The sequence below is a fragment of the Triplophysa rosa genome, linkage group LG22 (assembly GCF_024868665.1).
Source record: "Triplophysa rosa linkage group LG22, Trosa_1v2, whole genome shotgun sequence".
In the NCBI taxonomy this organism is placed as follows: Eukaryota; Metazoa; Chordata; class Actinopteri; order Cypriniformes; family Nemacheilidae; genus Triplophysa; species Triplophysa rosa.
In genome coordinates this window covers 13,686,605-13,710,824 of record NC_079911.1, presented here as the reverse complement: position 1 = coordinate 13,710,824, position 24,220 = coordinate 13,686,605, and the positions used below count along the sequence as shown (strand labels likewise).

Here is a 24,220-nt window from a genome sequence, read left to right as displayed (position 1 = left end):
CTATATCTATCAATATGTTCTATTCATAACAAAAAAAACTATCAAGGGCCTCAGAATACTTACAACATAATGCATGGTTCATATGGACCCACCTTGATACTTTTTCTGTGATTGTGTTCTCTGTAAATTTTATTGTGTGATTTTAATGTTCTTGTGTCCTTTGAAAATTTTATATGTCCAGGGTGTAATTTTTTGGAGGATCTACTGACAGAAATGCAAGATAATTTACATAACTATGTCTTCAGATGTGTATAAAGACCTTACATAATGAAGTATACGTTTTTATTACCTTAGAATTATCTATTTCTTTCTACATACACTGCAGGTCCCCTTGCATGGAATTCACCATGTTGTTTCTACATGAGCCTTAAACATGTCTCCTTCGGCAAAGAAGCAAAAACTTGACGACATCTTATACCTGTGTCAGCTACCGTAGTGCTTTGAAAGGGATGGGTGGAGTGAGCCGTTGGTTGCAATTCGCAACCTCACCACTAGATGTCACTAAATGTCACACACTGGAGCTTTAAAATGGGTTTATACTCCAGTAAACTATCCTGATATTATTTTCCAATTTCCCATAAATAACATGTACAGAAGTTACACCTTCTATTGGTATCCTACAACAGATTTGAGCAGCACCATTATTTTTAGACATTTCAGACGCAAGAAATTAGTAATTGCGGTCCTAAAGGCTACGTCAGTATAATGGCGACACTCGCTAACACCTTAACACTCGAGGAAACGCATGAGCTCTCCCGTCCTTTTGATCAAATTAGCAAAGAGGTAATTTCACATCTGGGCTGAAATCAGCATCACTTAGTCTCTGCCATCATCAGTGGCTAATGTGTTTAATTTGCGTAATAACACACCACGCTGAGACTCAACAGGACCGTGTCACTTTGGAAAGATGAGGCTGCCTTTGATCCCTTAATAAAGGGCACCTTCAAACTAAAGATTTAACATTGAGCGCGGGGATTACAGAGTAATAATGACCCTACGGTCTGTGCCAGAGAGCACTTGTAAAACAGAACGGTCGACCACATTGTCCTCATGTATCTTGAAAATTACGACTATGGTACAGTCTATTTTTACTGTAATGATGTCTGCTCCTTATGCATTGCTGTGTCAACCGCTGATTAAACTTTATGATTCGAATTCTTCTCGAGCGATGATCCTGAAGAATAGTTCAAGGCAAGTTCACTCTCTTTTAAATCACTGTACTCTATTCTCTCACTATGAAGCTGGACCACAGCTGTGACACCAAATTTCAATTTAATGACATATAATTCCTGCCTGGGCTGAGAAAGCATTAGAAAAGTGACAGGAGGGGTTCAACGGACAGTCAGACCTGAGGGATGTTGGCTTGAGCACTGCAGGGGTATCTAACTTCCTTGGCAGCAACCTTCTCTTGCCCTCGCTCCGTCCCAAAGGGGGTAAAAGTCTCTTAACCCCCAACAACAAATAAGATCTGCACTGGTGAGAGATACTAGTGTGGCAAGTTGGAACTAATAAGACAAGTATGTATAAAATTTCATGTTTTGCGAAGAACATGTGACTGTCTGATACAAAGTACTTTGTATTCTATTCCGAACACTTGAGAGAGCACTTAGAAACAGGCTGAATGGAGTACTTGGCACATTGTAATATTCATTTGAACCCAAAGTCACCACTTCTGTTTAGAAAAAAAAGATCCCAACAAGAACAACATCCACTAGCTCACCAGATTATGGACATTAGCAAAACCCCACATTAAAACAAATATGAGCTAAATATGTTTTTATTAAATCATGCACCAAGCACATCAAGAGTCTTTATTTAACAACAGGATTATACCGAATGTTTTAATACCAAAGCAGAAACAAAGGAGGTACGTAAAACTACCGTGTCCATATGTCAACCCTTATAAAAACCAAACATTGTTTTATTATAGTAAAAGTATTTTAACCATGTTTTTTGGAAGACTAATTACAATACAATTTGTACACAATTTTATTACAAATAAATGGCTAAACTACAGTGAGACTGGCAAATTTTGTGGTTAGCAGTGCCATGGTTAAACTGTGGGTTACTATGGTAAAACCATAGTTAATTTTCGTTAAGGCTCTTTTTTATTAAATCATGCACTTAAAGAGTAAAGATGTTTCTCTCAAACTCTAAATGGGATTAACTATATTTCAATAACAATTCTGATCTTGCTCTATATACAAGGGAGGTACGTGACAACTAGATGTCAGGGCATATGTTAAGCAAGCGATTTAATGTCTCGGCAGATTAACCCTTCTTAACTCAGTCGGTGAGTGCATCTTTGCATGCGCCGGTTGATCACAAATTAAGATCTAAACTCGTTACACTGTTGCGCAGTCACGCAGTGCAACAAAACGAAGACGCGCGTCCTCCAAACGCACACAAGCATCTCAAGTGCGCTTTTCACAAAACTTTCCAACGCGAATCAAGTCAAACCTTAAACCCGTAGCCTATATTATGTACACCCACAACCCATCACGACAGACTGAAGTCGAATTACACAGAGTTGCACTTGTCTCTCTACCCTGATCCGAGCTTGTTTGCGCGCGTGTAAGCCAAACACGAGACCCCGCAACCTTCACAGCGCATCAGTGGCATCACTGACGCGCAACACAAAATAATGCTTTATACTTTCTGACATCGGAATCACAACAAAACATGCAACGACTTTCCAAATATCATCTTACCTTGTTGAATCAAAGCGATGCCTATTCCGGTCAGGACGACCCAGAACACTGGATTCTTCATGGCGAATGGAGTCGAGTCGAGTCGGGTCCGCTTGAAAATGACGTGATTTTATTGTTTTTTGCCAGCAGCTATTTGAAAATCCGGAGGAATAAGTCAAGTGTAGTCCCAGGCTCTAAGTAACTGCGAAGTGGGCACTCGCTCACCCACGCAGGCGCTGTGAAGTCCCTCCTTCGGAGAGGTATTGGTGCTGCTTTGCGCGGATCTGCTTGGATAGGCTTTCAGAAGACTACAAACACCATGGCGTTTATGAACCTGCTGTTTTCATTTGCTCGGGAAATGTGATCGTTTATTTGAAATGCAACGCTTGAATTGTTTTTCCTAATCATGTATTTGTTGCATAGCCTAGGGCTGTGCGTAAATCTCATTTAGCCATTTAATAATCCCATTGTTGAGTTAAAATGTGGTTGTTTGTTTTTTAACTCTCCTGCAAACTCCAATAGAATTAATTAACCGACTCTGCTGTCTCAAAATTGGTATTTAATTATGTAAAGACTTATTAGCAGTACAAAAGTAGTGGGTTCAAGTCCCAGAATGAACACACGTGCAAATAAAATGCATGCACGCGCTGTAAATGGCTTTGTTTGAATAGAAGCATTTGTGACACGTGCATACAAATCACTTGACTTTTAGAAACATGACGACATTTCCTGCTGGTTAGTGATTAGTGAATTACTTAAACAAATGTTGGCCTGCTTCCAACGGCCATACAATCTAAAAAAAGACAAGCTCTTCTGTTTGTTAGCAAAACACTCTGCAAAGGCCAGCATCCGCATTAGATATGCACAAATGTTTGTTTAGAGTGGAGCACTACTTCAGCAAATATATATATATATAAACAAATATTTTGAAATCACCCAATTTTATTGGAAAAAACTGCATCTGTTCTTGACTGAGAATTAATTGTGCAATGTTGGCTTTCCAGAGTTCCTTGTCCCTTCTTGAAGGCGTCGGCACTTGACTTTAAAATGTTAAAGTTGTCTTTGAATGTGAAAATCATTAGCTGGCTCAGTGGAGTGAAACTTTTTGTCATCTCCAATGTCACTAAAACACACACGTCACTTAAAAGAAAAAAATATGAAAACTCTCCAGCAAATCCCAGTCGAAACGACAGCATTTGGCAGAAAATGAAGTGTGGGGAAAATTGATTATTGGACAATCTTGCTTAGTTTAACTGATTACGTCAATCCAGGGCATGAAGATGATGATTATATTCATCAACAGTCTCTGACACAAATACACTGCCCGCTACCTTGATAACAAGCTTCAACAAGTCAGTATCAAAATAATCAAAGCTGTGTTACATGGCCCTTTGAGGCAAGAGGAGTGAATGAAAATTGTTATACACAAAACATACTCATTACACTTAACAACAGACCTGTTGTTTGACAAAGAATTTCATTCACAAACTATCATTTACCAACCCAAACAACACATGATATTCGAAGATATGCCTCTCCTTCTCCTTTTATTTTTTCGTTAACCCATGTTATCTTCTACCAAGACAAAATATACAGTATCCTCATTCCTCACCAAGCTGCACGTTACCTCACTGCAAGAGAAGTTCGCGGTGCCGAACCTGCGCAGATTTAGCTCGTGAGTCATTCTTTGAAACACAGCGTAATTGCGCAGCATGTACGCATACCTGATTTGCTTGAACATACCCGTCAGTATGCAACAAATGACAGCTCCCCTGTTTATTTGCATTGAAGCATTAGCTAAAGCTATGAAGGGATGGAGATACAGAATGACTGTCATATTTTAATAATATATGAAGTACAGATTTTTCAATAAATATATTTAAATATTATATAATCTGTGACTTTGTTAATCTAGCTACTTTGTTTCTGTAAACAAAGTTAATTTCAAACCCTGTTTATGTATAGTAGGCTATATATTAAACTTAATTTCAAACCCTGTATATGTATACTATATTTTTATTGCATTTTATTTTCTTGTCTACCTAAAAAAACACGCTTGTTTACGTTACCCTCTGGGCAATAACAGATTTAAACTAAACATTTTAATTTCTTAATATGTGGATTTGCCAAATATCTTTTTTGTTTTATCTCCGCATCTGAGGCTTCTTGGTGGGCTTGTATCAGTACAAATAAATTGGTTTCTTCTGGCTCTGCAGACTGGCAGTATCGATGAATCGTCACCCAAGGGAAAAGCCTGGGCTCGATATAACCAGAGTTCGGGTGAGTAAGTTAATCTACAGCAAGCAAACGGCACTGTTAGAACTCTCAGAGAATTTCAGCTGTCCACATGAGCCTGTGACTTTTGACAGAACCCACCATAACATCGGAGCACCATGGGAGTGTGCAAACACCAAGTAGATTGTGGGACAGTAATCTGGGATGGGAACTTCATGATGGGGAGTGTTTGAAGGACAGGCCATTTGAAAGGCCAATAATGGGACACTGGAAGCTCATAGAGTCACCCTGCTTGCTCAGTGATCCTTTAAATCAGCTCTGCCTCCTCTGACCTGAGGACAGCAGCCTTAGCCGGAGAGAGAAAAGCACATTAGTCAGCGGATTCTCCTCAGGTGTGGAACAGCTCTATCAATAAGCTCCATGGCTTTATTTTGTCTGTCAGGAAAGAAACCCTAAGCGGTGTGGTGGTATAGATTTATATGCTCTGTTTCACAATTTTTGGAGCTGCCTCTGAAGCCTCAGACAGCATTTAGACATTTTATAGGTACAGTACACTGTAGGCTATTTTAGACATTGGTTAAAGGTCCAATGTGTAATTTCTTGTAGGATCTATTGACAGACATGCAATATAATAACTATGTCTTTAGAGGTGTATAAAGACCTTACATAATGAAGGGTTATGATTTTATCACCTTAGAATGAGCAATTTCTATCTATATACACCACGGGTCCCATTGCATGGACTTCACCATATTTCACCATGTTTCAGCAGTAGCGAACCGTGACATTTGAGCCTTGGCCCTTTGCGCATGTGCAACTCCGACGTAAGCATGGGTTCAACTTCTTGCAGCATGCACAGGCTGCGCAGACAGCGTTTGACATCGCAGAACTGCGACTGCTCCGTGATCTAGAATTACTCTCGTGAGACTTGGCAATCTCACGTGGATAGAGTCCGCATAGATCCAGGAATTCAAATATACATATCTAATAGGGAAAATTGGCCGATTTTTATTGAAAATAATATTTTAACGTTTTTAATTATTATTTTTTATCACAGTTTAGGTCATCACAGAGCGCCCTGAGGGTTTGCTGCTGTTCTACAGTAGCCCTAAATGGACAAATTGGTATACAGAGCGCATTTCGTAAATCTCCTTCGGAAAAGAAGCAAAAACGTGATGACATCTTAGTTCTGTGTCAGCCTCCTTATAGCTTCAAAAGGGGGGAGGGGTGGAGTGAGCCGTTGGTTGCAATTTGTAAACTCACCACTAGATGCAACTAAATGTCATACACTGGACCTTAAAGCTGATATGTTGCCCCCTAAAAGCGAGTACAAGATTTACAGAAAATCTCTTAAGATATATTTTTGTGTTAACAGACAATGTTTTATATTCATAATGTGTGTTTAGCTTGATATTAGTTTAGCAATATTTCTGTGCTCTAGCAACAGATGACAGAAGCCATGGCCTGTCTCTCATGCCAGTGCAAGCGCCAGTTCAGATCCTGCTCTACCCAATTCTTTTTATACGAAAAAATTGTACGTGTATCAAATACCATCAAACCATATTAAACGTATTAAATGTTTCGTGCACAATCCAAAAACTAATCCCACTAACAAAACAAACAGCTGTTTTTGTGTAAAATTATTTTTCAACACATGTGAATAATGAGGTAAGGGATCTGGCTGTCAGGAATTAAAAGTAGTTTTCCCTCAAGGCACAGAAAAAAATGAAAAACAGAGAGGATAACAATTCAAGTTTAAACAAAGGCCTGGGCCAATGTTTAATGTGCATATGCACATATTATTCGTACCTTCCTTCTCACAATAATTAAAGAAATTCCTTTGCATAAATATTTCAATGAGCTTATCTCATTTCTGGTTCTTCTGGAGTGGTTTCCCGTTTTGCCCTATATAATGATATATAAATGTGACTTTTGGGTTATGAATATCTTTGCATAATATAATTTTCAAGGAGGATTCAAAAATGGGACGCACATTGGTGGTGGGAATTCTAAATTTGAAATGGAACGCAGTTTATTTATTTCTGTGTCAGCTCTGTATCTGCAATGGAATTACAAGGCCTCCAGGTGAAAATCGCAAGATGAAAGAGCAGAAGAATCCAGAATGTTCAAATACATTTTTTGGGCTTCAATCAGTTTCTAAAGGAAGAAAGAGCTGATCTAAATCCACTTTCAGACTTTCCCTGAATGTTTTATACACAACATCCCTGTTAATACAGTCTGGCGTACACTGAACTCCACAGAGATCCCTGTACTATTCCATCACGCAGGCTCGGCTATGACAAGGTGGCGTTCGGAATTTTGATGAACGTTAATAGACAAGATGATGGGTACCGTGGTCGCACTCTTGGGATTCTTATGCTGTATTAATCATTTTCATGGTAAATGATTCCATGTCTCTCCTCGGAGAAAGAGGATGAATGAGGCAATGCTTCTGACAAGTATTTGCACTGATATTTGACATAATAGAGTCCATATTTTATAGCAACGTCTACATAAATCTTGAAAATAGAAGAGGAGGGATTTCGGTTGAGATTGGCCACTAAAAAAATGCGGTGGTACAGGCGGAAATATATAAGGTGATTATATTTTGCTGTCAACAGTTAATAATACAAAATGACCTTCTACAGGCAAAACAGAGATAAAAACAAAGATCAATATTCAAAACAGAGTCAGCTTTGAGAATTCATCTTACCCTGTGTGAGTGAGTCATTTCAAAAGGCCAGAGGAATTCAATCTAACCACATATATCTGACTTACTGTAATAGGTTTTCTATGCAAACACTGGGGCTAAGAAGGAAACGATTGACTTTACAGTTCTCAGGAGTTGCTGTAAATTAAGTTGTTCAGTTCAGATAAGCTTCTAAAGTTTCACTTAAATTCATTGTGACTCCTGGGGTTATTATTCTGAGTTTTAAAAAGTTTTTTTTTTTACGGAATAAACTAGATGACTTTAAGAGGCGGATGTTATCCAATGTCAATGTGAGCTGTGTGCTGGGAAATGTGAGAATTTTGAAGGTTTGATTGATTGGTCCTGCTGAGGCAATGCTTTAATGTTTTAGCTTTGAGTGAAACTGGGGCTGTTGGGAAAATCTTTTAGAAACTGATGCAAGACTTTTGGTACATTGATGCATAACAATAAAGTCTATATAAAGGCCTTCTTCTATATTGAAAATATGATGTACATTATGGCTTTGTTCTTCATGATTACTTTTGTGATAAAGAAAGAAATGTTTTGATTGTTTGACAACAATCTTGACAAACGTGTTTAGATATGACTCTAGACTGCCCCCTGTTGGCTGTATAGATTGACGCAGGTGCATCTGATTTACAGCGTTAAATGGAACAGCATTGACAGTTATGAGCTCAGTGTAGACATCATCATGATTGTTTAATATTTTTGAAGAATAATTTTAGCTTAAAAGTGCATTTTACATAGAGAACTGGATTTTACTATTCATGATAATAATGACAGTCGTTCATAATGATTAGAGGAAAGACAATAAATGAACCATCAAATAAATATTCTGTATCTGTTGCATACGTTTATAAAATAACCCCGTACATGTGGACATCAGACGCTTGGTTTAGACGGCTCATAAATTTTAAATAACAAAACTGTTTTATAATGTTGATAATAATGACAATCATTTATATAGAAGAAGGAAAACAAATAAACAAAAAGAACTTTCAAATACATTATGTATTTATGGCATATGTCTATAAACATGTACATATGACACGTTTGGTATATATTTTATGGTAGGTTAGCGCCATCTGCTGGAAATATTGCTACATTACATGCACTAGAAAATAAGTTTATCAGCTCTTAAATTTTGAGCCCTATGAACGTTGCTATCAGCTATATTTATACCATGCTCAACCATATCACTAGGACAATATCGAATTGTGTCCGATTGTATATGTGACCATTAATGCATTCATTATCATTTACAAAAAAAAAGTTAAACAAAACGTTTGTCCATTTTGACAGTGAGTGTCCTGATATGTGACACCATATGATTGATCTAAAACGTTGCCCAAAATGCACACAAATATACAAATGCAATAAGAAAAACAATACAAAATATACACAACAAACATTCTTATTTAATTATTACAAATGCATGTTTTATACAGTAGCCTCATATTAAGAGACTAAATGAGAGACGACATACATGTCTATATAATTTGAACCGCATAAAAGCTAAAAGGTGACTAATAAGGGTATATAAAACACTAGGAACTTATATTCATTCATATAAATCAAATGACAATGGTCTGAAGTGTCTGGGTGATATTTACTGTGTAATTAAATTATTTTCTATACCAATCACAGGGCTAAGTGGGTACGACAGAAAAGGTCCCAGAACTCAGAGGGTGTGCAGTACTCCTGTCAGACTATTAAGTGCCGTGTGCGTATGTGTGCAGAAGGAAGGCCTTAAAGTTTTTGTTTGACTGATATCATGCTGAGTCCATCTCTCTGAGGCAGTGGGGTGCCTTTGCTTAGAGCGCGAGGGAGAGAAAACAAGAGGAAGAAGAAGTGGAGAGGTGGCAGTGGTGTCATGTTTTCTCAACAATGTTACATCGCCAAATCTGGCTCCTTTATGAATACAAAGACTCTCCTCGGGGATGCTGGCAATAAATCTTATCTCATCTTAATTCCCAGACCGCACCAGTCAAAGATTTATCATTGTGCTGGAACAAAGAGGAGCTCTTTTATAAATCAATGTGAAGTTATTTCTGTATATTCACACTGTATCATTTTAACTGAACAGAAAAACAGCAGGAAAAGGGTCATACTCTAATAATCTCATATAATCACAGGCCAAAAACTAAGCAGCTCAAAGTCTTTTTTTTACCTTGCTCATTAGATTCATTCATTAGATCTCCAGTGTGTGTGTGTTCTGTTGGCTGTAAAGACCATTAGACTGTATGGCTCCGGATCTCATAAAGATGAAAGTGAGAGGGACAAATCTGTAGTGATTAACTCAGTCGCTTTTCTTCCCAAACCTATTCCAAAGCACCTGCCGCTGTATCCCACAATACAACTCTGTTCTTTGCAGATTTTACCCATTAATTCCAGATTAGCAGAGTGGACATGGCGAATTCTACCAACCTCTACTCAAAAGCCAATGTCTTTTAGATACTGGACACGAGATATTGCATCTTCATTTAGATTTTAGAGGGAAGTGGGTGAGAGGTCTAGATACAGACAGAGGTTGATTTAGAAAGACTTATTCTAAGGAGGGATATACAGAAAGAGAGACAGCTGGGGGGTGAGAAGTCTTTCCAGGAGCCTGCATGTCTAGGATGGATTGGCATTAATGAAGCTGTCCATGTGATAATCTGTGGTCAGTCACCTAATGAACTGGGCTTGGCTGCGTTTCCCAAAAACATTGTAACCTTAAATTGATCTTATTGCTATTGTCAGCAATGGAGCTACGGTCAACAGGCTTACTATGCTTTTGGGAAACGCAGGTCTGATCATTAAAGGCATCATGTCTTTGATATTATTCTAAGTTGCAGGCTAGAAAAAAATGATGTATGAAATGTATGAAAAAACGTTTGTTATATTGTATTGTACGTTTAAGAATGTAAAGGTTTAATCAAATTTTGATTGACATGAGGCTTGGAAAAACTTCCTGTCATGACCACTAGAGGCCAGTGTCTTCAAAAATTCACCTTGAAATTTTTACAGCCAAACATTCTTCACAGAAAATGTAACACAATGTACCTAGTGCGAAAACTGAAATAAACTGCGAGCCCTCTATCACTTCTTAAGGGAGAAAAACCTATAAATAAGCCATTTTTCGCTCAGACATTGTTCTTTGAGACTCAAGAGACAATGGGGTTCTCTTATTGTTTTATTTTAATACAAACATCATAGATTTACCTTTACCTTTGTGCTTGATATGCTATACTCTATCAGTTAAAACAGGAACAGATTTGTTTTTAGATAAAAATCCTTGGTACAGTTCACCCCTAAATGAAATTTCTGTCATTATTTACATTATTATAGGTTGTTTTAAACCTGTATACATTTGTTCTGATCAACACAGAAAAAGATATTTGGAAGATTGTTAGCAATTTTCAGTTCTGGAACATCATTGACTACACTACCATACAGGGAGAAATTAAATGGTAGTCAAAGGGGCCCCAGAACGTTTTGTTTTCCTAAATTCTTCAGAATATCTAATAAAAAGAATAAAAAGTATACCATAGTCTGTTTGAATACTCAATTCTGATTGGCTGGAACGTGTGCATTAAAACCATTTAATGCAGAGGTAGTTCCAGTCAGTTTGATCAATGTTTGAAATTAACTGAAATAATTGCCATTTTTACCTGTGTCTGGTCAAAAAATACACAGTAAACTTCAATAACAGTTTTATTTTGGCTAATGACCATGGTATAAGCGGATAATCCACAACTTGCTGTGCATTAAAGATTTTAATGCGCTTTGGTGGTTCTTGGCCTCCACGTTGTGCATTAAAACCTTTAAATGCACGGCTACCTGTGGATTATCCGTTACATATTCAATATTTTTCTATGGTAGTGGATGGTTTCCCAGAACTGAAAATTGCTAACATTCTTCCAAATATCTTTCTTTGTATTCAACAGATCAAAGAAATTTATACCGGTTTGAAACAACCTGAGGAAGAGTAAATGATGACAGAATTTTCATTTTTGTTTAAACAATCCCTCATAGTAGATGATTGTTGTTATTGAACTCTTCTAAAAGTGTAGCAGAGTCATGTGTGAAATTAATGGGATTTTTACCTCGAGAAAGCATCAGAGAAATATCTGATTTAGGCAAAAGTCTTTTTTTTACCTCGAGAAAGCATCAGAGAAATATCTGATTTAGGCAAAAGTCTTTTTATGTTCCCCGTCAATTTAATTGCTGCTGTCAATGAGCAATATGAAACAGATTAAAAAAAATAAAGATCTGGAATATATAAAATAAAAGACTGAAATAATTGAAAGAGACCTTTATTATACAAATTTGATTATACTCTTTATTAAGTAATGTTATTAAATAATGAACGAAAAGTTAAATATGCGACCATTTACTGCCACAAGAGGGCACACATTTGATATCTGTTATGCTAGTTCACATATAAACCGCGTTTTCCTCGAATATGTATGATTTGATACGACACTTACTTTGATTTGACAGTTTGATAGATGTTCATAACATACAGATATTTATAATGATTAATCACTTTAATGGCATAATTATTCAAAATTATTCAAAATAATAATTCTTTCTATAGGCTATTACTTTACGAGGACTGTGAAAACTGTTATTTAAACCGAGAATCAATTGTGTCACGGCACCCAAAGGACTGCAACCCAGTCTACAAAACAGCGTGTATTTGAATAAATCGTGAGTTCAGTTTAACATCTGCAGAAGAATGCGCCACGCTACCTAATTGACACCAGTGACGCCAAATAGACGTATATTTACAAACAAGCACTTACATCTAATAGAATTCATTTACATTTTTATGAGCTGTTCTATCTCGGCAACAGGCATCTGGGGAAAGCAGATGGGAAGAGAATTAAAGAGTGAATAGAGGCATTATGAGCGTCCACAGAGAGTGCGCCTGGGTTTATTTCTATCCCCCTCTCAACAAGGACACTAGATGTTCCTGATAGCCCGCTGGTAATGGCTGAATCATATGGACGGAGCGGTTCGAGCAAGTCACCGGCCGACAGAAGCCCTTATGTAAAGGAGCGGAATCGGACATAAAGGGGGTGATGGGGCGGTACGGCCGGGGCAGAGGTGCGCTGGGGAGTGATGTCCCTTTAAGTGCACTTTAAGTGTTTAAAAGTATAGGGAGGCGGAACGGACCGCTTCTTTAATCAAAAGATAGGCTACCCAGATAGACGAGCATCGCTTTCCGTACTCTGCAGTACTTTCTCGAAAGAGGGACAGGCCATTGAAGTAATCAACATCCAACAGGACCCATATGGTTAACTACCACAACAGATTGACGCTTTTTTGTAGCATCGACTGCTAATCCCCGGTTTCTTTTCTTTTTATTTACTCACACTCCATCCCTTTCTATAGATGAAGACAAACAGACAAACGTACTTTATTTACGCATATCCAGAATAGCGCGTCTCCAAAAGGCGCATGTGCATTCGGGACGGCACGAGGGTGAGTAAACAACGTGAGTTTTCTTTTATTTCGGCGAACTATAACTTTAACTCTCACACGGACCCTGTTAATGCGAAAGTGTCATGTACTGGGCAGTCCAGGCGCAATGATGGACAGCTCGGTCCATCCCCATGTGAGCGCCTCTCTCGTATCGATTCCCCTCCGATGTCTAATTCTATTAATCAGAGCAATTTCCCTGTGGGCAGTGGTTTATTTCACTCATCAAATGCCTGATGAAATCTTTAGACACCGTGAATTAGGGCCAATCACAACAAATAGCTGATAGTGTTAACCAGTCACAAGCTGCGCGGAGGCAGCGGTCCACTCTAATTTGAAAGCAAGTGAGGTGATAATGCGGTGTGTCATCCTTTTGTGGGCGCGCATTAATGCCGCTGCCTGAGATGGCAATTGACGGCAAATCGACTGCTTCCAAAGGCAGGCGAAGAAGATGAAATTGGGTTGATGCTGAAAATAAAGAACATTGACTGGCAAACTGCGGAGCGACTGCGGACTTTAATCCATTATTGCGCACGATGGGGAGGGCTTAATGCATCCCGCTCTTGCATCATATTTGCATGGCGCTGTACTGGTGATATGCATTGAGAGCGCGTCTGCGTTAAAAGGCTCGCTGCATCTAATTGATTTACCAACAGAAAGGGTCAAGTTTGCTGTACGCTATGGAAAATCTATATACTATTGACAAATTATATGTAAGGGGGCTCTGTGCTCACCCACGCTCAAGTGAGAGAAATTAGATGTGAGATACCTTTTTGTCTTCTGTTTGGAGACAAATATGGTACATGGGAATGGAAGAATGTATTGTTTCATCCTTCTCAGCCCTCTGTACATATCATAACTGCAATATCAGTACAAAGCATATAGGCCTACGAATTTGTGCAGTGGGCGATTTCATGAATAGGGCCACCACTGATATAAAACAGTAGCATGCCATGGGCCGCATTGTTCTTTTGGATCTCACAAACCCAGTTTCATTACTCCATTAAAGTCTATCTGTCTTATGATTGCTAGGACGTCGATATCACATCCCTATTTCAAGATTGTCCTATGCACAGACCGGTTCCATATTTGCCTACGAGGAGCCACGTAATAGGCAATTGCTGATCTAACCTTCCCTCCCCAACAAACAACATGGGCAACAAAAAGCAATCTACCAAGTCTGACTGCATATCATTTGTCGGCCTATATTGAGTGTTTCCAGGCACATACCTGGTGATGGGCAGGCGTCAGAAATGATTAAGTATGGAATTGGCGAGATATGCAGAGGTCCTGGCCTTATTTAAACATACATACTTTTGCATTGATGTGGGAGGGAGGGCCTGTAGCCGGTGCTTCGGCACGCCAGCATCTTACCGCTCAGCGCTGTTAGCGGAGAACAGCTGTTCATTTGAAGCTGCCTGCACCTTTTCTTGACCCCATTTTGTTCTGCGCGCCAGCTGATACAGACGAGGAATTAGTTGTATTACCGTCACCCTGCCACTGTGCGTGTTTCTGTGATTCCACTTGTATTCTCTCCATTACCGTGGCCCCTCTGTCTGATTAGGCCCAACACACTCACTAACATGCCAAATCACTAGTGCGTAGCCGAGCCCAGAGCCCTGCCCTGGACGTACACACTAGCGCACGTATGTACACGCTAATACACTCTTCCAAACCCGACCACCTGTCAGAATCACATGCAGAATGAAAAATAGGCGATTGATGTGCATTTATCTTTCATTTGGTTGCCTTTTTTAGTTTCTTGTATGGTTTGCCTGTCTTGTGATCCAGAACTTGTGAAAGAAATAATGTCTCATGCATATAAATATACACAGATATATAGTTTAATTTGAGATGATATTGTAAAAAACTGTTGAGGAAATTCAATAATTCACGCTCTCCAGTCATATACCTATAGAACACTTTGCACGATGTAAACACTGGTCCAGAACCACTTCTGGTTTCAGTTTTTATGTATTTATTATGAATCTTACATAAACATATATATATAAATAAATCTTAAAGATATTAGTTTAACATTTTAAATTGGTTATAAATATTCTGTTGGTTGTATTTTGTTTAGATTTTTTAGATTTAGATTCAATTTATTGTCATTGCACATGTACGAAGGTGTTCCATGTACATGGTTTTGCAACGAAATGTGACCTCTGCATTTAACCCATCCAGAGAGTAGTGAACACACGTACCCCCGGAGCAGTGGGCAGCTATCACTGCAGCGCCCGGGGAGCAAGTAGGGGTAAGGTGCCTTGCTCAAGGGCACCCCAGTTGTTACCCGCCGGCCCTGGGAATCGAACCGGCAACCTTCTGGTCACGAGTCCGACTCTCTCATTTGTGTAGTGTTAAAGAACTGAAACAGGAAGTTTTTCTGGAACAGCGTTGAACCAGTGTTGTTTACGTCATCCGAAATGGTCTATAGACGGTTTCGAAGCAACAACATAAACAAACGTTACTGCGCATATACGCTTTTGTGGCCCAAATTTAACTTCCTGTACACATCCGCAAAGAAAAGAGTCCCTGTAGATAATTTCTGATACCAAGCAAAAGAAATAACAAGTAAATTACATTAGCTATAGCAAGTTAAAAGTAGTCTAGCCAGTATTATTTTGGGTTAACAGAACCGTTACTTGGCTAAACTTAAATGCGACACGACCCATACACTGTAAAAAAAAATCCCGTAAAAAAACAGATAAAGTACTGGCAGAAAATTACCAGTACATTTTCCTTTATTTTACGGACATTTCCATTAATGCTAAAATGCAAATGAATGCAGTGCAAAATGTAAAATACAGGTAAAACAACTGTAAAAATGAACACGGAAAATTCCTTCATATTAATACAGTATATTGTGCCCTATTTTTACGGCTTTTTTTTAGAGTGTACAACAAATTGTTTATTTAATACAATTATCATACAATAAAACATAAATATGAATTAATATGAATAAAAGTGAAATAAAATATAAATTGTTATATTATTAGCCACTAGTCAGACCGATCAACAAACACAGACCAGAAGTTAACTTCGTGCGTCTGATGAAACCGTCATTAACTAGAACTTAGACTTAGACTCTATAGTGTAAATTGTTTACATTTGTGTGTAAACAATCTCTCTCTCTCTCTCTCTCTCTCTCTCTCTCTCTCTCTCTCTCTCTCTGTCTCTGTCTCTGTCACAATATTTAATTGCCATGTCCCATCCATGAGTGACTGAAAGATTATAATGGAAGATGTCTGTGTGAAACATTACAAAAAAACAGCGAGGTTTTCCGTATACCAAATAAATAAAATATCTCTGAAAAAAATATATTCCCACTCTTTTCTTCTATTGACTTGCGATTCATAAGGCAGAAATTCAAGCGAAATCACCTGCATTTCTTTTATAATATTCATTTAAGCAAAGCTTCTGCTAAGTCATATTGATTGTGTTCTGATTTAAAAGTACCTGAGGCAGGGTGTCTCTAATCCGAAGCCTCTTTTAAAAATCACCTGGTCAGACAAATGGGACCTTTTAAAGGAGTATAATGTGTTCTTAAATTATTTTATTGATGGGAAGTGGGATGGCCTCCGCAGGTACCCATACAAATGTTTGGAGCACGCTGTGAAAGGGTCAATTTGTGCTCCATTTTCCATTTCTTCATTATCTGCCTTTAAAGCCGTGCTGAGTAGCTCAATAGGGCTGCAAGAAACTTCCAACCTCGTGCATTTACCACTGGCAAAATTCTCCTCCCTGTCGATTTTTAAGTGCTTTAATCGCCACATCGTAATTTAAAGTATATAGTACACAGTAAAATGTAATAAATCTATATGAGAATGAAACTTATATGTGCTGAGCCTTGGGTTATATAAAGCATTTATATATATTTATGTTTCAGTATACAGTAGACCTCTTGTAATTCAAACTTACTTTAACTGTAGCTACTTCATGCTTGCTTTCAATAGAGGCAAGCTATTTTTACTCTTGTTTATCCCTGATAGACTTTTAATGTACTGAACTTGTAGAAATAATGACCAGCGATTCCTTATCTTTGTTTAATTCCTCATTTTACAATAAAGTCGAATGACAGGGTTACCCTTGGTATCCAGGGAGTTTATTAGCGACAAGGGCTGTATGACCCTAACCTCAATGATTTGAAAAGCATCTCCAAATGACAGGTTAAAATGCACTTCCACTTACATTTAAACTTCCATGTAGGCACTTCAATTTAATAATGCAGTCATCATTTGTAAATGACCCCTCATTCAGAATCCATTAAGAAGTTGAACAGAATTTTTTCCCACTATTGAACAGAGAGTCAATGGGAAGTAATAAGGAAGTGCAGACCACGTGACTCAGAGAGGGTTGTGGGGGGGGTGATAAGAGATTGCTCTATGAACAGCCTAATTAATGTCTGTTGGCTTGGACTCGTGGTAAAGTGGCACATTTGTGCTGTAGCAGCAGTCGTTCTGTGGCTGAAAGAGACTTGGATTGTAGATTAGTGGAAAATGGGCTCTTAATTAGCCACTAACAGTAGGTTATGCTTACAAATGGAGAATAAGTTCATCATCAGTGTTCCATCCAGCAGATCCATCAGTGAATTTATTTATTATTTGGGCTTATTATTATTAATTTGCATATTTAAAGGCGAAAAGCTGGAACACACACACACACACACACACACACACACACACACACACACACACATTTATTATAATGGGTATTGTCTTTGCCTCAAAATAGATGTGTATGTCACATCTGATATTTCTTTTCGTATAATCTTTTTCTTAAAGACGTTAAAAACGGATGAACCCAACCTGCTGGGTTGTAAATTAGTTTATGCCGGGTTGTTTTAACACACTGTTGGGTCAAATAGAAACTTTTCAAATATAAATATTTTATATAAATGTATTAAATATGTTGCATTTATTAAATATTTAATATGAATATTTTCTGAGTTCACTTCTGGGTTCATCCCTTTTTGACCCAACACCCCTTAGTTTTTTTTAAAGATCCCAGCATTTTTAGAGTGAATATGGGATATATATACTGTATGATCAATAGTGAGTGAATGATAATTAATTATAATTATAATAATCTTAGTGTATGTCAAAATATTCTCATTGTTTCTTATTCATGTTTCTCCTAAGGAATTTAACAGCATAATTTCACTATAATTTGTAACTATTTTACAAGGTAACTTTGTATGAATTTGCACAATGTAAATAGTAAAAAAAACTGTGTGTAGGCCTATGATTAGTAGGAAAAAGCAATATTGAAGCCCTGCCCCTAAACCTAACATCACTGGTGCAAAGGCAAATCGTAAGAAGCAATGTCTGGGCAATATAATTTGCTAAGGCCAAGACTCTTTATAAAATGCTGGGTTATTTTTAACCCATCAAAAAGGGACAAACCCAACTGTTAGGTCGAAATAACACAGCATTTGGGGCTGAAACAATTCCTTTGAATTTAAACCCAAAGACTGTGTCTGTCCCTTTATTGACCCACCTTTGGGTTGAAAATGACCTAGTGTTTAGTGTTAGTGTTTTGTTGTTCTGTAATCTCTCTGGTAGTATGTCACCCATAACAGTGAAGCAATGTAATGACAGGATTTAGCGAATTGAGAATGATTGAGCCTTGGTGGAAGACACAAGATGACTAATCATGAACTGCTAAAAGGCCTGTTTTCATCTTTGACTGTGATATAATTTCCCTACCTGAGGTCCAGATGGGCACAGAGACCAAATAACAGAAGACTTATCAGGGCACTATGCTGCCAGTACGTGGTAGTGAGCAGCTAACCAAGCCGGCGTGTCCCATGACAGTTTCTCACTGACCTCGCGTGATCTTCCCAGCGTGATGCTCAGTCCCGCTGACAGCAGGGGCTGAATGGAGAGGTCTAAGGTGTTGAAAAGAACACGGTTACACAGAGATAGAAAAAAACGTAAAGAGAAGGTCACACAAACCCAAGGCTTTCACTGAGATGTTTCTACTGACCCGTGAAGAAAACACTGAGACGTGAACAAATGTGGAACTGAGGGACATATTAGATCACACCAATCTGAATTAATTTGAAGTGTGCTTACTTAGAGTTTTATGTGACACTGAGCAGGGCCACAAACAATGCTGACCAAACCAGTCGGAGTGCCATTGTTTGTTTATAATTTTGAATAGCATTTCACACACATAGGGTTTTACATTACAACAGTAGCCTATTGCTATTTGGACCTTGTTTTATTTTTTGTTTTGCATTATCCCCAAATTCATGGAAGTGTAGATTTGTGTATTTCTCATCAAGAGCCAATTCATTCAGGCGAAATAAAATCGATGCGCTCAAAAAAAGCTATTGACATCGGCCGCGCTCCGATTCTCTCCATAAATGTTTGAATGCTTTATTAGCGGATACATTTTCATGAGAACCTGTGCCATGCATTTTTCCTTCTCTCAGCAAGGGAGTGCTTTTAAAGCAATGACTCTGCGTGGCGTTGAGCGTTAGCTGAAAGAAAGGTCATCCGCCTTTGCGTGGTGCCAGCTGAAAGGCCTTCCAGTGTGATGCTAGAAGCCTTGAGTCACTGCATCTCTCTGGATTACTCTCCACTCTTTTGCTGTCAGATGAGACCAGAATCTTTTTTCTTCTTGCTCACTTACAGGGATCAAATGATCAGTGAGAACTCAATTAGCAACATGTCTCCACCAACGAGGTTGTTGGGCGCTTGTCCGCCTAGACGCCCTTGTAATGCAAAATGAGTCTGGGTGAGGTCGATCTGCATCTGCCTCTGATTTGCAACGTGTGATTGACTCGTACTATTACAGGGTGATAAAGGCTTTTGACCGGGGGCAGGAACGTGGCTTGGGCTTGTGTCTGGGTTAACTGAAGCTGAATGGACAGAGGAGGTTGGTTAAGCGCTACTTATTGAGCCCCTTGCAGGACCCCATGAGACCTCAGGAACAACAATAGCAGAATTAATGGGTAAAACGCAATGAGAATGTCAACGCGACGGGGAGCGTGCTCAGAGCAGAGGCGGCTCTTAAGGTGATTGTGTTGCCAAACGCCCGCGTTGAATCTTTCAAATTTGTTCATGTGTTTGAAAGCATCTGTTTGTTGTTTTGTTGGGAAGCAAAATGGCCTTTATTTGATTTGGACTCTAAACTTGCACAGAAGAGGTAGCAGTTGAATAACACCGGAATGATGAAATATTGCTTTGTAGTGTATATTCCAGCTTTTCCAAATATTTTATGAAGAGGCTAATTTATATGAATTCATACGTTGAGTGTTACAGTATAGTTTTGTCAATAACTGTGATATTTACATCCTCGAATCAGTGATTATCAATATCATGTTAATACTACACATATAATAATATTGTTCATAATTTAGTACCCATTTCAAATTTTGCCTTTAGAGCCCAAGGGTTAGAAAATCTCCCCCTCTCTCTGCCTCCATACACTTATATTTTGAGTGTGCTTTATATCACGATAATATAATTATATTGTAAAATCTTTTGGCCATAATAGAGCCGATAGCATTATTTATTTATTAAAATCGCAAAATTTCAATAGTTATCTCGATAATATCATTATAGTAAAATCTTTCGGCAATCTATAGTAAAATCTTATATTGTTACAGCAATAATTCATTCAAAGTGAATCACAATAAATGTACGATTATTTTAAATGTAGCAGTAATTGCATATATTTATAAAAGCAGTAATGAAGACAAACGCCACTCCTAACCCCGACCCTAAACCTAAGTCATGGCACAAAATATACAAAAATATACAAATGAGATAATACAAATTCATACGTACAAAAGCTCTCAAAAATAACCGAAGTGACCCCTAAATTTCAGGACTTTCGAGAGTGAGTTTGGTCAACTTTTGCTGTGTGAACTAAACTTGAACTGAACGATGTCATACACTGTCTTACACAGAAAAATATGACAACTAGCCCTGATCTCTCCACACATACTTTACAGCGACCAAAAAAATTGCAAAAAACTCAGTACGTGATAAGTTACTCTTCACACTCTAAGTTTATATGACCTAGTTTGGCAATTGGCAGGCCTACTGTACACTAGGGGTTGAACGACCTCAGATTTTTTCAAGTCGACTATGTGATAAAAGTCGCGTCGACGTCGACTAGTCGATGACGTCATTAATTAACCAAATATGAGCTAGGGAATGTTTTGCAACAAGATGGGTGTGTACACACGACCAAACTTCCCTCACATTTACAACAAGTCAACTGAAAGTGTCATGTGCACTAATTGATGAAACAACAGAAAAATGTGCTGAGTTTGTTTGTGACGGTCTATGACTTTAGAACAAGAACAACGTCAATATATTTATTAGCCTAATGCAGCAGACGCTTTATCATAACGGACTTACAAACACCTCATGACACAGCAGCCAAAATGAGAAACATTTTTATTTTCTGTTTCTTTTATGTTTTTATCAAATGAGGAACAAGTATAAAAAGAGCCTATAATATTAAAAGATCTGCGTGTAGAAGCCAGCTCACTTAAACGTTTGATTTGCGGCGTCTGAACAAATCGTGAATGTTGCGGACGAAAACAGGACAAGATATATTATTGCTGGGAGTGTGACAGAATCCCGCTGAAGCGGGTGGGAATGAAATCCGTCCTGCGCGCAGGTGTCTTGGAACAGTCAACGGTCTTCTTAAAGGTACAGTGTCAAAAAATCACATGACCCGCAACTAGTCAACATAAAGCTTTAAGTGTCGCGTCAGATCATTAAAGTCCACCTGAACCGGAAGTGCGATGTTCTGACACATTTCTGAGTAAAAGGAATTTCAAAGGATAAAATTAGTGGGCGTGACTTGCGTTTTTTACTACGAATTGATTGGATGTGTAAAATCAGCTGTTGCATTGATTTTGAAATGAAGCTGGCAGCAGACTGACAGTTAAAGGTGAGGAGTTAACGGATCCACCGGCCAGGCCGTCTAATTTACTTCATTTGAGATGGATAGTCATTTCAGGGCGGAAGTGCATTTTCAGATTGTAACTGAAGATCATGAGGGTACATGAATTTTAAAAAGGAAATTACCCACATCAATAAGCTATATTTACTATAAACGCTGCAATATTTCATGAAAAAATAAGAGTTGTAATTTTTTATTTCACTGGGACTTTTATGTCGACTAGTCGACTAGTTCGTGCAACCCCTACTGTACACAAAATCCTGAGGTGTCCATTTGGAAGATGATTTCGTAACACTCCGCCTCTCTCTCCAGAACTGAAAACTTGGCAGACTCCAGAGAAAGAGAACTTCTGAGGAAGCATCCATCAGTCATAGTTAGCTCTAATGATGTGTCCATTTTGACACTTCAGAATCGGTCACGGCAAATTGCTCTGGCAGGAGGGAAAACATTGAGAGAGATAGCCTCGCTCTGATATAATTTGTGGCTGCAAATGACAAAACAGAGCAGGGAATAATATGTGAAGTCAAGTTTAGTGAGAGAGAAAATGGAAAATTTTAGGGTTGTGAGCCACCTTAATGGATATCCTTGCAGCTGGATGAAAATGGGCTCGAGTAATGTGTCCTTAATGCGAGGCAGCCGGGTTTCTCGGAGTGTATCAAGAGAAAGGTGCCCTGTCATTTCGGCTAGCAATCACTTAATGAGGCCGGTAAATCTCAACAAAATGGACATGCACTGTGCTATTTCTGGATTCAGGAGATGGAGTGAGTGATTGGCTCTGGTAAAAAAGGGGGAAGAAACAAAACAACAGAGGGGAAAAGTAACTAGAAAAAAACAACCGAGAGAAAAAAACGCCATGTGTTTGCACGCCGTTCGTGTTTTACGAAAGTGCAGAGACAGTGACAGGAATTTCAATTATCTAATTACGGCAAAATGAAAAGATATAAGTGTTGTGATTTTTGCTGTCTTTCATGGATCAATCTAATGTGCGCCTCACATTGAAAAGCTACCAAAATGGAAGAGGCAAAGCGAGGCAGCGTCTCTTCAAATCACGCAATTAAAATGACAAATTAGTTTCTTGATATATTCATCTAAGTGGTTAAGTGGAAGGGTTTTATTCCATACTCGGTACAGTCGAGCGGGCATGGGGGGGAGAATCGTCTGCATGCTCTTTTGATTAAAGCAGTCGCTTAAATGCCGGGAAAATGTTGAAAGCACTTGCCGTACAAATTAGCCAACCGTGGGCTGCGAAATGAAATTCTAAAGAGTTGATTTAGGCATTTAAGGGGATGCGCCTGGCAGCTTAAAGGATTCAAAGACATTTCTCAGGCAGTGTGCATTATGTTAAGGGGTCAGAGCTGAAACTGTTTTTTGTGTTGGACCATTAAGAAAGGGCAAGCCACTGAAAGGGAGACACTGAAAAAATAAATGATTTCCTTTGACATAACAATAAACCAGAACATATATTTGCCTAATGCTGCTTTAGAGAAAATGTGAATACTGTTGACAAACAAATAGATCTATCTATCTATCTATCTATCTATCTATCTATCTATCTATCTATCTATCTATCTATCTATCTATCTATCTATCTATCTATCTATCTATCTATCTATCTATCTATCTATCTATCTATCATCCACATTACATTTTTGTTATTTTCCATTCAACTGCATGCAACTGCCACACAAAGCCTGTGAGAATCCTCCCAAGGCCTGTTTGGCATATTCTTTCTCCTCTGCATCCACAAAGTAGCCAGACATTTGTTATCATTAATGTTTGCTTTAATACACATGTGTCATAACAAATTCGTCCTCTGAAAAGCCAGCTGCATTGGAAGCAGAAATGCTCTTCTCGCACTGAGACATATTGTCCACTTTGATAGCTCAGGATGATATCAAATGCCCCTCTGCTGCCTCAGTTGAAATGGAACAAAATAGGCGGTGGTCTATAAAAATGAAGTTAGACGTAAGTACGGCACTCACATCTTTGAAAAAAAACCTTTCCTGTTGCATTTTGTAGTCGTCAATTGGTCAGAGCAACTTGCTCTAATGCAGGTAATGGATCCACTGTGAGCCTTTCATCTTCGGGACCATGTGCGGGAGATGCGAGAGGAACCCTTCTGGAGGAGAAAACAACTCTAACACACATAAGGGCCAGCGAAAGCAAACCTAAGCTAATTCTCAAT

General features: G+C 38.5%; 2 protein-coding genes across 2 annotated transcripts in view; both read right to left on the bottom strand.

Moving 5' to 3' along the window:
* ntm (neurotrimin) overlaps positions 1-2,951 on the bottom strand; it is a 243,128-nt gene extending 240,177 nt beyond the window's left edge. The window contains exon 1 of the mRNA XM_057321258.1: positions 2,712-2,951. Coding sequence (XP_057177241.1) covers positions 2,712-2,772 — 61 coding nt within the window. The 5' untranslated portion in view covers positions 2,773-2,951. The remainder of the gene's footprint in view (positions 1-2,711) is intronic.
* Positions 2,952-18,899: 15,948 nt separating this feature from the next.
* Positions 18,900-24,220, bottom strand: part of jhy (junctional cadherin complex regulator) — a 29,555-nt gene continuing 24,234 nt past the window's right edge. The window contains exon 9 of the mRNA XM_057320266.1: positions 18,900-18,994. The gene's annotated coding sequence lies outside the window, so the exon portion shown is untranslated. The remainder of the gene's footprint in view (positions 18,995-24,220) is intronic.